At 39.0% G+C, this 16,199-nt stretch overlaps 1 protein-coding gene across 1 annotated transcript in view; it reads right to left on the reverse strand.

Annotated features, from left to right (window-relative positions):
- FOXN4 (forkhead box N4) overlaps positions 1-15,924 on the reverse strand; it is a 20,843-nt gene extending 4,919 nt beyond the window's left edge. Inside the window, exons 1-5 of the mRNA XM_018560757.1 lie at positions 15,444-15,924; positions 14,759-14,844; positions 2,040-2,203; positions 1,840-1,940; positions 1,642-1,752 (exon numbers count right to left, since the gene is read on the reverse strand). Coding sequence (XP_018416259.1) covers positions 1,642-1,752; positions 1,840-1,940; positions 2,040-2,203; positions 14,759-14,841 — 459 coding nt within the window. The 5' untranslated portion in view covers positions 14,842-14,844; positions 15,444-15,924. The remainder of the gene's footprint in view (positions 1-1,641; positions 1,753-1,839; positions 1,941-2,039; positions 2,204-14,758; positions 14,845-15,443) is intronic.
- Between the last annotated feature and the right edge of the window lie 275 nt (positions 15,925-16,199).

Below are 16,199 nucleotides of genomic sequence, written 5' to 3' on the forward strand. Positions count from 1 at the left end.
TATATATATATATATTACAATCTGCTATAGGAAAGAAAAAATGTGTACAGTTAAAACAGGCAATGTAGTAAATTGATAAAAAGCTATCCATACAATAAGCTCCGTAAACTGATAGTATATAAGGTAGAAACCTTAAAGTGTATTTTCACTTTTGTAGCCAAAAGGTCCCTGTGTGTGTTGTAAAGTAGTCACCGCTCCAAGCTCACTCCTGTGATGGACTACAATCTCAATACAAATTAGTAAACTCCATGGATTGCAGTCCATCATGGAAGCAAGCTTGGAGCGGTGTCTACTTTACAACACACACAGGGACTATGGGGAACAAAAGTAGCCACCCTCCAGAAGGAAGGACAGTGTCAGCACCAATTCAGAGATGATTTGAGGATCTACAACTGAGTGATACACAAATAAGATACATTTTTGTTAATAGTTAAGGCACTTGAATGTATTTTTAAGGTTTAACTCCTGAGTTTAGTGTCACTTTAAGGCTGGCTTCACACCTCCGCATGTGCTGCGACTGACATACCCTGCTATTCACTTTAATCTGCCCTTTAACCCTTTCGCTGCCACCGAATCTCTTATGTCTGTGGCAGCGGGCCCCTTTAAACAGACTCCCAAAGTCTATAGATCTCTGTTTACATTTATGAGGCCAACTGTAGGCTTTACTGTGGAAGCGATTCTGGCGGCTGAGCTACTGCCAGATCACTTCCAGGGGTCACTGAAATGCGCCCCCCTCCCCCCTTGTTTCCCAGGCTCTGCAGCCCCTCCTGCGGGCCCAGCAACTAGAGTTTTGGCAGGAAGACGGGGAAACATCCATTTGCCGAACTCTTCCCCGCTCTAAGGAAGCGGAAGCGACACTGATTGCATCACTTCCAGTCCCTTAGCTGTCATTGCTAAGCTGCAGTAGCAGGGCAATAAGCTATTGGAGCTTGAGCTGTGCTCCAATAGCTTATTTGGAGAGGAAAGGTGACACTAGGGGTTTTTTTAATCATCGTAATCTCATCTTTTATATTTTACAAAAAAATGGGTATTATATTGTGTTTTTGGGCACTAAAATTTATTTGAGTGCATTTTTTACTATATTTTTGGGTTTGATAAAATATTGTGCTAATATCAGACATAAAAATGTGTAAATGCCCCCATTTTATTCTACAGGTTCAGAAAATATCTAATATTTGGGTGTTTTAAGTAATTTTCAGGCCTAAAATGTGCAAAAAGCACAAAAAAGGCTTTGGTAGCGAAAGGGTTAATGCACGTTGATGCATCAAAAAAACAGACATGAACCCTTTTACCCAATGCATGCCAACACACTGCACAGATATGAATTTGCGCTATTAAAAATGATGGAAAAACTGTTAAAACACATAATATGTGAATGGGCCCCTACAAAAAGTATTAAGAAGCACATGTCAGCTAGACAGACAAGACATTTCTGTACCGAGCTGTGCTGAGATAAGTAAGGGCTGCAATTTGTAGGCTATAACTGAACAGTATTCCTTCAAAGGATACCTGTTAAATAGTATAATGAATCAATGAATGAAGATGACAGACAAAGAGTATACATCTTTAAAAGCATCAGTGGCAGCTCCAACATTATAGTCCAGACACATTTATAAACCCTAAACAAGTGAAACAACTTACCTGCTGAGAACCCTGAGACAGTGCATAGATTTGCTGAGCATGGGGTTGATACAAAGGCTGCTGGGATTGAATACCTGGAGACAGATGTCCATTCAAATTGAACTGGTTCATCTAATGTAGAACAGAGTATAAATAATTCTGTACATACAAATTACATTTTACATTACATTTGCTAAGAGGCAACATACTACTACTTACACTGGACACATGTGAACTCATGGTATTAAGACCCAGAATGCTTTGCTGCAAGCTGGCAGGTATATGAATCATTTGTCCAGGCACTGTGCTGGCCAGCTGACCTAGGTACAAAAAAAAAACACAAAATAGAGAAAAAGTCACACAACAGGCATCAATTAACACAACTGGATTTCATTTGACTAGTGTGACACTCCTTATACCTGGCTGCTGTATGACTGAGTTCTGTGATGGAAGGCTGTACTCCATCCGGCTGTTGGTCATCTGCTGTAACCTGGGCACATCCACAGAGGTCAGCCATGACAAGGACTGCAAGTCATTAGGAAGGTCATTTTCTCTCAGTTGTGAAGTGTCTGAAGCCGTAAGTCTGCAAGCATTAGAATAAAGGTAAAGAAAAGGAAAATTATTAACATGAAACACAACAATGAAAATGTATACTTTTTGTAGCCATTTACTTGAAATGGATGGATGTTGAATATTCTAGTTCAGGATACTGGTGAGTTTTTTCACTCATCAACTCCTGGGGACTACTTAACCCAGATCTCAAAGCTTCAGTTCAAGATACCGGCTTTGTGGCTTCCTATTCTCCCAGCTCCATATTACATTATGCACATTTACACAGGCAGTGCCCTAACTCCTGCTTTATTTTCTTTCAGCTATATAACGGTAGTGCTGTATATAAATGATTTTCTGTATCTGTATTATTTCGCCGTTTCTCTTCCACCAGGAAAGCTGATGCTGTGTAATTGCCTAATAAAAGATTCAATATACTGTTGACACATTCTCCGTTAATAGTAATTGTATCGAGGAAGCATCAATATTATACTGTATCATATAAGGAAACCTGGAACACAGTGTTTCTTTCCAATCTATATTTTAGATTTATCTACGCTTTTAGCAGAAAACTTTCAATAAAAATGATTGACAAGCAGATATTTATGTGGATTATTGAACATCACTGCCACGTGTATAATATATACCAATTCATTATAAATCAGCAAAACACATACACACAGTATTCTCAGATGATCAATTTTACAGTTATTTACTATGAAGCATTCATTCATTCAACAATATACCTGTAATTCAAAAGTAAGTCATAAAATGAACAGAAATGAATTGTATAAAAGGACATACAACTCTTTATCCTAGTAATGTATTGAAGTAAGACAAATCTCTTAACCTCTTCCTGCCACCTCCAGGTCATGAACATTTTACACTGTGATCAGTCATCAGGGAAAGTGTTTTCTGTTCCTGAACATAATATCCCTTTGCCAATTTGCAGTATAAAAAGGCTGTAGAGGGAGCGAGAGGACACAGCTGACCTTTATTCCTGCTCCCTCATTGGCTGAATCATAAACAAACTAGATCAAACAACATCATTTGAAAGCTGGGCAGGCCTGGCTGCTTTGCAACAGTTGGTTCTGTTATTGAATGATTGCCCATTGTGTCCACAAACGGCTAGAGCCGACTGACACGTGTCTCTATTGTTTTGTTTTTAGGTTAATTGTTTCTCTTTTTCATCATCCTCCCCCTCTTCTTTACCCCTCTCCACAGACCCTGCATTAATCTAGCTGAATGACAGCAGACAAGTAACGCACAAAAACGTGCCATCTGCCACCCGCCTGGTGCCTACTGGCCTGAAAGAGGGAGCTCGTGATTTTTCTTATTTTGAATCGAAAGGTCGGATGAGTGGTGTGAAGAGTCAAAACCCTGTGCGAATACCTCCTGTCATGTGGCAAACCTCCTTCCAGGGCTGTGAAGCACTATCAAACATTGTGTTAACATAGAACAGGGCAGAACACACTGCAGAGCTCGCAGGATCACAAAATGTTACTTAATAAAGCTTTTTTTCACTACTGCAGCTATAATCTCATTATACCAATATGCTGCTCATATCAGCTCTCTTGCAGGTTTGGTTAACCATTCAGTCATTCTGTAATGCTCCGCTGACGATAAGAATTGTATTGTTTGTATTTGATACATACTCCCTATAGAGAAAAGTGACACGTATCAGGAAAAGCCAAGATAGTGTATTGTTGAATAGATTCTACCGCCTCTATGCTCAGACATACATTTAGACTGATTACGCCTTCAACAACCCTTACAAAAAAACCTTTTGGATTAATAAACCAATATACAAACTGATGTAACCAGCCGAATATAATACAAGTTTATTCATCTGGCTTCCGTAAATGAAATCCCGATTGGCTGCTATGGACTACTGCATTTTTTCACATTTCAGTGCTGTTAACATAGACCTTTTAAATAAGTCCATGTGCATATCAAACATAACACTCTCCTGGCTTCACCCACTGGATTGAACTACTTAGAGTACAATGAGGATAAAGGTGGCCATACACTAGTAGATTTTCGTTTCTGCCACCAACCCTCGTTCGAGTATAGCTCCAATACCCCATCAAGTATAGTCAAATGTCGATTTCGGAAACCGTTCGTTACCCTACTAACCAACCAATTTTTGACTAACTATGGAAATAATTTCCTTGTGCGCATGTGATGCGTTCTTGCTGAGATATTTCATGAAAAAAAAAACCCCACTGATTCATCGATTCTTGTTTGGTCAGAAAAATGTATTACAACCAGACCGATCGAAAAATTTCGATCACAATATCAAAAACGAAAATCGGTGATGTACCATCAACTGTCTGACGTTTGCTCGAAAGACTGTTCGTGTATGATTTCCGAATGCAAAATGTACAATGTATGGCCACCTTAAGGAGACACAGCTACATTATTATTATTATCATACAGGATTTATATAGCGCCAACAGTGTGCACAGCTCTTTAAAATACAAGAAAGACATTGCAGTTACAATACAATTCAAGACAAGATAGTTATGAGGGCCCTGCCCGTGAGAGCTTACCATCTAAAAGTGAGAGCTTACCTTCTGTTGACAGCTAGTCAGTCAGATACAGTTAGAGATCTATTACTAGCAATTTTCTGCAGCTGAATGGAGAGTTAATAGAAACAGAAAGTAGTAGAAATACTCACAGATCTGAAGTAGAGATGTGCATGGGCTTAATGAAACATGAGTTTGCCTGAATTTGCCTAAGCCTGCGCAGAGACACATCCCCTTGCGGCTGGGGCATTTCTTGCCCTGAAGCTACACATAACAAAGAGGACCCCGGCTGCAGCTGATCGGGCAGAGTCACTGAAAATTTTGCACAGGCTTGGATAAACTCAATTCAAACCAAACCCATGCACATCTCTAGTCTTGAGCAGGACAGGAGGAGTTTATTTTGTCCAATGTTTTGATGGGTCATAGTCCATATTTTTCAGTTAATATACAGGTGAAACTCGAATAATTAGAATATCGTGCAAAGTTCATTTATTTCACTAATGCAACTTAAAAGGTGAAACTAATATATGAGATAGACTCATTACATGCAAAGCAAGATAATTCAAGCCGTGATTTGTCATAATTGTGATGATTATGGCTTACAGCTCATGAAAACCCCAAGAACCCCAAATCCACAACCTCAAAAAAGTAAAATATATCATGCAATCAATAAAACAAGGATTGTACATAGAACAATATCGGACCTCTGAAAAGTACAAGCATGCATATGTACTCAGTACTTGGTTTGGGCCCCTTTTGCAGCACTTACTGCAATTACTTTTGCACGATATTCTAATTATTCGAGTTTCACCTGTATATGACCCAGTTTTCTCTACAGATATCCAACAAAAAAGTAGGCCATTTAGTGGATGTAGAGGCTTGCAGTTGGTTGCAGGATTTTTTTTAACATGCTACTCCCATCAATCATGTGATTATTATCTTTTTACTCAAGAACTTGGAGTACTTCTTTCAAGATTCTAAGTAGAAGGAGTCACAGAGGCTTCTAAAACAATTTGGGATGATTTTATAAGACAATAACAAGTTCTTTCAGCTCTCAGAAGAACTAATTATCAAACAGATGTGGAACCTGAGTGTAATTTTAGGTTCCTAGTTTGTTCTTCTATCTGTGGTTCTGTCTTATTGATTTCAAAAACATACATCGTATCACAAATCCCAATCTGCAATAGTACTCTCCTCTCCAGAATACTCCTATGCTGGATTTCCTGGTTTTTAGTCCAGGCTGCCGTGGGGCAAAGTGAATAAACACTTAGGGGTCTATTTATAAAAAACATATGCAAAGCTATTTGTCCCGCGAAATGCATGTCCATTTGTTCTGTGCGAATTAACCAGTATTATTTATTTTCTAATTCCCTCAAGCTTTCTCTGGAATCCCTGTATAAGTAATGTTTACATGTATCTGCTAATTCCTTCCAGTGTTCTCTAGAATTGTTATATTGTATACTTGTTACTCAGATGTATTTCCTATGATCCTCAGCTCCATCTAGTGGCCATAATGCAGTATTTCCTCAATTCCCTTAAGAACATTGGAGTTTGCCCCATTTTCACAACAGCTGATTATTTTGCACAATTATACATGCAGTTTCACTGGACGAAAAGCTATGCAAATCTTTTTTTTTCACTAAAAAAACCCGTTAGTCAACTCTTGAGCATGAGCAGACCAACATTGGAGGAAGGTTGTGAACCTTTGACACCTGTGTGGTCCAATCTGAATCATCAATATACGCAAGATATTTAGCACCCAAACTATACATCAGAATCACTTAAAGTGTCACGGGGATGTCACAATATGATCACATACACTGAAAGACATGGTTAGTATATGAGTGGATTTTACATCCTGCCATTCTATACCCCAATAGATATTGATGAATATGGCCTAACCAGTGGTAATAATCAGAAAGGTGGGAGACACATGCCACAAATACATATCAGTTGATAGAAAGCATTGCTGAAAGATTACAAGACATTTGATTGTCATTTGATTGTCAAGAATAAAGGAACAGTGATAACTGGTATACAAAGATGATAGTAGGTACAGTAAGATGATAGTAGGTACAGAATATGTAACAGCACCGGAGAAAATTCATTCAAAGCTGTTCTTTTGATATACAGTATATACTTTGGTTTTGGAAGCATAATACATCTTTTTTTAAGTGAAACAGATAGAAATCTGTTCAAATATGGAATATACAAATGTTTCAATCATATTATTTATGGTTATATGAAACCAATATAAAGTGTTCCACAATCAAGACTTGAAGATTGCTACTTCACATGTAGAAGAAAGCTAAAGCCTGGTTCACACCTGAGTGGTTTTTTGCGCATTTCGTGCGAAACACAAAAGTCAATGTATTCCAATGTCAAACATTCACACCTGAACGCTCGTACGCGTGGACCAAAATGTGAAACGCGGAAAAATTAGCATTCATTAAAATTTGCACGTTTTTGTCCGCACAAAAAAACGTGCTGAACTGCACACGCTCAGATGCGAATGAAGCCTAAAAAACAGTACCACCAGCATACTAATGCACATAATGTAAAACTGCAGGATCAGGACCAAACATATCTGAAAGAGTTCATTGGCCCCTATAACAACTGCAGAAGCTGTTTACACAGCCAGCAAAGCAAGGTAGAAAAGTCAAACATGCCTAAATAGAAAATATTGGAAGCTGCATGCAACCGAGTTGCACCAAGTCCAGCTGACCAGTAAATCATTTAGGGCCCATTCACACCACGTCCAGATCATCTCCAGACCAGACAAGATTGCTTCCGGACCCAAAATGCATCCTAATGTATCCCTATGATATTTCTGGCCTCTGTTCACACCAGAGCAGTCCGTTCCAGACCAGAACAATTATCTTGTTCCAGGCCAGACCAGAAAAAAGCCCCAAGCTCTACAGTACAACCCACAGAAGAAATCCATCAATCTGCCAACCCTGGCTTTGAGGATAAACCACATAAGTTTTATAGACCATGCAAACCACACCACCAACATACCTCTTCATCTGTTTCTCCCCATTTACATACAGACCTAGCTGTCTGTCAATGAAAATGCTCAGCAACGTTGTTACCCTGTGGACAGGGCAGCCTTAGATGGACATTTTATGGACTTTTTCCATTTTGGAAAGAGTATTGAATGATTAAAACCTCCTTTGGCATCTGTGTCCCATTTATTAGATTTTCCTGTAGACACAACAGCAAGCGAGAGGAAATCACTCCAAAGTAAGGTAAATCTTCTGTTGGACTGTTGTTATCAGAACAAGTATTACTGTATATTGTATTAGTAAAAGTATTAAGTATAATATTGGAACTTTCTCCTCTGTTCCTGTCCTGGTGAAAATTGTATATTATTATACAGGAGTTATATGGCATCAACAGTTTGAGACCGTATACAATACAATTCAATACAGGAGAGTTAGGAGGGCCATGCACATGAGAGCTTACAATCTTGAAAGAGGGGCAAGCAATACAAAAGGCATTCATTGTGAGGGATTAGCTGATGGATGAAGTACAAGTACACTTATTATCAGGAGATGGGGTAGGCTTCCTTGGAAGGTTTAGTTTGCAGGGATCCCCTAAAGGTGAAGGGGATAGTAAAACCGATTGAGATATGGAGTTCCAGAGGATGGAAGAGGCTCTGAAGAAGTCCTGGAGGTGTGGGAGGAGGTGACTAGAGGAGGGGGCTAAAAAACAGGAGGTCTTGACAGTTTGGGTGATATTTTGAGATGAGGTTGGTGATGTAGCTGGGGGTAGAGTTGTAGATGATTTTGTATGTTACTATTAGTATTCTGAATTTTATTTGTTGGGCAAGTGGGAACCAGTGGAGGCATTGGTAGAGAGGGCTAACAGCCGATAAACGGTGGCAGCAGCTTTCATGATAGACTGAAGAGGGAATAGCCTGTGTAGTGGTGAGCCAACGAGAAGAAGAGAACATAAATTAGTAGCTTTGTGGTGTCATTTTTCTTAGAAAGGGACAATTTTTGGAGGAATTTCCACTGCTGGTTAATGTATTCAGGCAGCCATGGCACCTATTGTTCCGCTGATAGTTTTCCACTCGGCTCAGTTAATTTTTAAAATCGGCTTTTGTCGAGACAAGTAGTGCTTGCAAAGCCACCCACAGCTCAAATTGTGGCAGAAATTGGATAAAATTCGAGCCATTTGAGGCCAGCATTATTTTCTACTTTTACCTTATTAACCATAAAACCAAGTGAGTGGTACCTGAGACACTCTCATTCAGTAGGAGTTAAAAGTAAAGAGAAGTGCAAGCCCTCAGTAACAAGATAAAAACAGGATTACAGAAGTACACAGAAGATTTTTCAGCAAAACATACCTTACATGACGATAAATACTAATGCATGTAAAAGAAAAAAGAATTTCTTCTTCTAGAAGTTGATTGCACTAAACAATGGGCTTGTTGTTTTTTGAAAAGTAATGACTGGACCTGATGGAAAATCAAATCCAATTTGAGCAAATCAATCTTTTTTGTATAAAAAAATAGTTTTTAGATAAAAGATCTTTTCAAACATTTAAATCTATGAGAGATCAACCATTTATCGTTATATGTATGGCCAGCATTAGGTCAGCTACCACAAGATGGAGGGCCCATTGACCTTGGCAGTATTTTGAATAGCACCCCAACACATCTTCACAATACATCTCTGTTACAGTACAATGCAATGCACGGTAAAGCACTTTTGCATGTTGTAGTGCAACACATTACCAAAAATGCAGTAGGTATGATTTTTGATCCTTTGTGGTGCATTTGGCAGCTAGTTTAAATTAATGTGACTGTCTTAACACAAAGTATGTTAACGCACCACATAAAGCACTGCAGTGGACCGCCTTGGTGTAAATGGGCCCTTACATTATAACCTTTTGGCTGCTTAAGCTCTGTAACTTGCTATTGTGACTACAGGTGGGTAGGGGCTTTGTTCTAGGAGACAAAGGATATCTCTGATGTCAGCGACATGAAATCCCTTGTAACGGAGTGACTGTAAAGAAGAAGGTTTTCAGGTAAAAGGAAATAGCAGACACATGTGATACCTGAACTTCCTCAGAACTTCATTTTAAAACTTTGAAAAGACTGATTTGTGTTGAAATAACTGTTGTGTGTTGCCCCATGGCCACCAATATATTATTTACAGCAAACACTAAATCTATCAAACTTCCAAAAGCAAAGATTGATGCAAAACACCATACCCCTGGAATAAAATAATGGAATAAAATAATGTCTTCCATGAGTGGGTATGCAACCAGGTGCATGTCATGTGCAATGTATGCGTTCCTTGAACCCTAAACATTACAGCATTTTCTTACTATCTCAAGTCATTATTATGATAGAGAACTGGAGATGTTTAAATTGAATCTGAAGTCTTTTTATTTGTTTAACAGATATGCATGTCAGTGTAACATGCTTAATGTAAGCAATTTCAGGGATGTGAAATTAAAAAAACAAAACTATTTGTCCAAGGATTAAAGCGGGGGCCCAATCTACTTGTCCCTCATGACAATATACTTGTTGTGCTACAAAAAATAATGATAAACAAAACCGTATTTAACCGTGCTAGAAAGCGCTTTTCATTGGTCAGCTCAGTTGCAATTTGCGAGCAAAGTTCAAAATCCATAGCGCAGGGCTGCATTAGATGGCAGTACGGAGATGATAGATGATAGTACACCCGTACTGGAGGAGGGGAAGGACCGTTCTCCAAAAGGTAAGGCGGGGGGAGAGGGGTGACAAATTACTTGGGAAAAGTGAACTTACCCTTTAATGCACATTGTGTGTGTTAAGGCTAGTTCACACCATTTTCATTGCGTTCCGGCCCGATTCTGGCCAGAGCGCACTGGATCGCATTGCGGCCGGCTCACTTTGTTGTGGGGTGGGAGGGGGCGTGGCTGTCCACTGAACTCAATGGCACCATAGCCACCCCCTCCGGGTGCAATGTGATCGGCCGCGCGGGAATGCAAAGCACATCTTGGTGTTTGTGTATTTTTTCCAGTTTTCTGCAGTAAAACAGTGTGAATCTTTGCCTGTGTGCAGGAGCTTCCTGTAATAAGACCAGTCACTGCTGCTCTCTCCTCTTGTGCAGGGGGGCTGGTCTTGTATCCACTCACTGCTGTAGTTTCCTGCAGGCAGCCCTGTTGGGTCCCTTCCACAAATCTGCTCCCTGCACAGGCTAAGTGCAGAACAAAGATGATAAGGTAATCTTAGGGTTTGCAAAGGCATTTGGTGCATAAAAAGTGGATTTATATCCTTTATGACTATTGATGAATACATTTAAATGAAAGTTCTTGTGCCCAGAGTTCAGCATTAAAGACGAGCAGATTTCTCTCCTCCTGTCATTCTAAGGGAAACATCTGTATGTCTGTGGCCTACCTAACAAATGTGTGTCTGAAATACAATCATTAAAATATAGAATGGCAAGGCATGAAAGGTGATGGTAAAAAAAAATTGCATCAAAAATCCTTTTCAGCAAAATGGTATAGTAATGACACAATGTATACGCATGAAAATAAACCTTTTAAAGAATAACATTTCACATTCTCTCTCTTTCCGTATAACTACTGTACCCACCAAGATTAATATTATTATTTAAGAATTTCTTCACCCACTTAATCCTGCCCATGCTAAATTTCCCATCCCAAGTAGAAGTATTTTTTAAAGTTCTTTACCTGACAAGTCAATTTTCCCTTTCACCTTCTTGAAAATGATGATCTCAGGAAGAGTAGCAAAAGATGAAAGCCGAGAACCCCATTGCAGAAAATACAAACAGGTCCTCTCTTTCACAGTTGTACAATTAGTAATGCAAATGCACAGCTAAATGGTCTGTTTCTGCTCGCTCATACACCAGCACACACATGCAAAATTAATTATCATTCAGACCTATTGTGATTAACTGGCTTCTAAATAAATCAGTAAATAGGAATGAACAAGCATTTCATCACAGTGCATTCTTCTACTGAAGTTTATGAGGCCGGACAAAGAACAGATCCCTTTTCATGTAACACAAGATATGTTGTGCTTGTTACAGCATTTATTAACAGAAACTGCCGTGACATCATTTAAAGCTTGAGTAACCATTCCCTAAATGTGCTTTGACTGCTTCAGGAGATGTTCCCCCAGAGATCTCTACACAGTGGCAAATTCACACAGTCCCTCTCTTTTAATTGGGAGCCATTCTCCTGGCCATGTAATGTGGGACTGCACAGCAACCCCGCAGCGATGTTCGGGCCCCGTTATGTGCTACGGTGACAAGGCAAGTGTAAACAGCACTCATACAAAGTGACAGCTCTATTCTTTTCTCTGTCAGGCCTGATGAAAAAAACTTGCCATTATTTACGCCGCTCTCTCAGGAACAATCACAACTACTGCAGAAGTACAATGCGGGTACAGGTTTGCAGAGAACAAACTACGTACTGTGCAGTTTCTTCCATATCATGCATAGAATTCAAAACACCCAGATACATAACACTCAGTTCTAATGGGCTGTGCCAAGAAAGTGCCAACATAACCAAAGTTAACTGCAGACTTCAAATATGTAACACATGCTCTGATAGTATTATTAGCTATATGAAAACAAATAGGTACGTGAAATGACAATATGCTCACTTTAAAAGTCATCTCCACCCAAAACCAATATCATAGTGTAGCATAGCTGTTGGCAAGTTCAATATGTTGATGACTTCTTATATCACTTAGGAACTGCAGTGGCAAGATATCACTAACAGAATTCCAAGTTCTACCCAACTGCCCTGGCTTATGCAAAGCCAACTATTGGTGTCAATATTTTCTAAAAGAATTCTTCACAAGGTAGTAAAGATCTATACCAAATGAATTATGGGACTGACACGCTACTGTTTGGTGGAGTCCCCAGACAGGAGACAAATCCAGTTTTCTACATATATTCTGGATGGAAGTTAAATGCTACTTAATTCCACAAGGATAACAGAATGCTATGACTTCAGGATTATACTAACTTCTTTAGAACACTGAACACTTTAAAGAAAAAAATCCTCTGAAAGAACAACTGAACTCCCACCAATGACAAAAATCATCTGACACATTTGACCTTGTTATTAAAGTGAGAATTTAGGTGTAATCGCGCTTTAAAATTATTTGTTCCCAGTTTATTGGTAGCACTGTATTAGAATGGGTTTATAAAATAATATCATACATAAAAAACAATTACATTACCTTACTTGATTGCAATGTTTTAAAGCTATCCATAAAACACTTGTTTATATCAATGATTATAATAAGCATGGTTAACAGAATGGTTATAGTCCACTATATAGTCTACTCTTTCAGGGCCCATTCACACCATGTGCAAAACAGATCCAGATCAGGCGCTTTTTGTCTGGTCCAAAAACACATACCAATTCATTCTTATTGTAAAAAGTGAGGCTAGTTCACACCACTGCGTATAGTTCCAGAAATAGTGTAATGTAAAAAAAAGTACTGCATGCACTAGTTTTTCTGGTCTGGAATGCACCAGAACACACTAGAAATTCAAGTAAGAGAAAAAACACACTGGATCGCATCATAAATGCATTCAAAATGCACATGACTGAGTTTGCAGAAACGCATCCAGATCTGATCTGAAGATGGTATGAACAAGCCCTAATGAATGATCACATCATGCCATAAAACAGGACCAGACAAATCCCAGGAGGCAGGTAGCCAACGCTCCTAAAAAATTACACTTGACATCTAACTTTTGAGGTTTTCTCTAGTTGTTGTCACTGTTGTCACAAAATCCTGCCAGCTTCTGGATTGAACAGGCTGACTCCGGAATTCCATAATTTGTCCACATACAGCTTACCAAAGTCCAGCATAACTAGGCACTGAAATACAACTATATCTAATATTGTTAAAAAGAAATTTCATTTACAAAACTTTTAGTATGAAAAGCTCGATCAACATGAACGCTCATTCGGACAACATGGCTTACAGTTGCAATGGAAATGCTAGCAAAATTCAAATGGATGTAAACCTTGTTATCCATAAAATAAGTCCCAAAAGACATTTGAAAATCACAAATGTACTTAATTTGGGGTCTGCCCACCCTCTACTTTAAAAGCATGAACACTTTATTCAAATGAGTTTTTACAGATGATTTTTAATTTTCAGTATATATTGTTCAAAACTGCAAAGCAAGACAGACAATGAATTACTTGCCAAAATAAAAAAGGCCAAAGTAATATTCCAGCTTCATGGCAAATATCAATTTCAAAAGTTTTGACTATTTATAAAGCTGCTTTCCCTAACTCATCGTCATCATATTCAAGGTGAAAATGCGAAGTGAAGTGAAGTCCTAAATCGACACTTATGGATCAAACAATTCAGGTTTAAATCAAATCACAAGCATTGCTATACGTACATTGTATTCACTGAAGGCTCGTGTTTTCACTATTCTACTTTTTTTTTTTTTTTTCACAGATGTTATCATATACAAGTTGTCTCAATCCTAAAATAACACTGTTTTTTAGGGGTGACAACTACATTCCTATCATCATGCTAGAACTATAATAAGCTTGGTGGTGTTCTGGGTATAGTGTTTGCTGAATTGCAACGACATCTTGTGCACAGAAACTCATCAGATTGCTTGTTTCATTTACCAGTTTGTTTGTTTGTTTATTAGGGGAATGCATCTGCAGGTGACTCAAAACGGTCAATTACAAAATGGGGAAAAAAAACACAATTTCAGAATCTTACACTGCTGCAATAACAGTGTACCATTTATTCTCAAATTATGTTTCATTTCATATCACAAACGTTTTACATTAAATATGCACATGTTACATGTATGTGAAAGAATTACTTTTAGAACATGTAACTAGGCAACCTCCGCACAACTGTCAGCACAAAGCCACTTTTCCTGGGCTCAAAATCAACATTTATATCACATAATAAAATAAAGATCTTTCTTCTGAAAATACTGTGATTCATTGTTAACTCTTTAAATCACAATACTGAATTAGCAGCTCAGCCCTGTTAGACTTCGGTTACATGCTCAGTCAATGTGTACAATGATGGGACATACCTGTAATCTTGGTTTGGAGGGTGGTTATGTTCTGTTGTCCTGATAATTCCAGACATAATTCCTGAGATGTCACTGTCTATCATCTCCTTTAAATGGTGACAACAAAAAAATAGATTGTTAGATATTTAGTCATTCTATGACAGAAAGACAGACAAGCAGATCAGGCATAGGTAGATATATATGATCAATAGATAAATAAATACATGTTATCAGATAGATCAGACATAGATATATAAATACATGATTTTAGATAGGTCAGACATAGATGGATGGTCAATAGATAAATAAATACATGATTTTAGATAGATCAGATTTAGATAGATGATCAATAGATAAATAAATACATGATTTTAGATAGATCAGACACAGATATATGATCAATAGATAAATAAATAAATGGTTTTAGATAGATCAGACATAGATGATCAATGGATAGATAAATACATGATTATAAAAAGGTCAGACATAAATAGATGATCAATAGCTTTTTTTTAGATAAATCAGACATAAGTAGATGATAGATAGATGTGTGATTTTTTGAAATCTCTCTGTGAAAGGTATATTATGACATATATGCGGCCATTAAATGCGGCCGCTCCTATTTATTTTATTTGCATGCAGCGGCATATATGGAGATTGCAGAGATGAAATGGTGGTTTCTAATGAATAAGATACTTGTGAATACCTAAGAATGGTAAGCAGGCTGGTATATCCTTTGGTGAGAGGAGCAGGGTGTATGCAGCTTGTGAGCAGCTCTGTTTGTCTCCCTGGGCACTGCTCTCTTCTTTGTAATGAGATGTCTATCTGCTCCCAAACCGTTTTTAAATTTCCCTCTCAGGAGCTGTCCAGCTCGACGCATGCGCACTGCTCCCCTGGGTCACTAGCCGGGCAATGCTGGCTTCATGAGTGCGATAGTCCTTCTTCGCCCCGTGTCTCCCCCTTCCTCTCGCCCTCTGCCCCCAACAAGGTTGCCTTTGTCCTCGCCGGGAATGGTCTCTTGCCGCCCGCTCGCCCTAGCATTGAGGTCCCGGTCCCTTGTTCTTAGTGTCCCAATGGCAGGGGCTGCGTCCCGGGTGACACCGTTCTGTATATGTGCATGAAGACGCTCTTATTTTAATTTGGGGCCACCGTTATTTACTTTATTCCTACCCCGCTAGAGCTAATTACTGACACGGCACTTTGAAGAGTTAAAAAAAAAAACACGGGCGGGGTGTCAAAACTAGGCCACCTGCCCACTGCCTGGACTAAACCTTCTCCGGGATGGTGTCATAGAGGCCGTGCTTTTCGCCTAATTCGCCCCGCTAGTTCCTGTATAAGAACCCCTCCTCTCGATGGTACGTGCCCGGGGGAGCAGACGGCTGTTGCACTTTTGAAAGTTGACCAGAGAGTAATGCGGGCGGGCGGACAGCCTGCTCTCCAAGGGCTAAAGCGGCGTACAGTC

This window comes from Nanorana parkeri, unplaced genomic scaffold, assembly GCF_000935625.1.
Source record: "Nanorana parkeri isolate BGI_ZX_2015 unplaced genomic scaffold, ASM93562v1 scaffold18, whole genome shotgun sequence".
NCBI lineage: Eukaryota > Metazoa > Chordata > Amphibia > Anura > Dicroglossidae > Nanorana > Nanorana parkeri.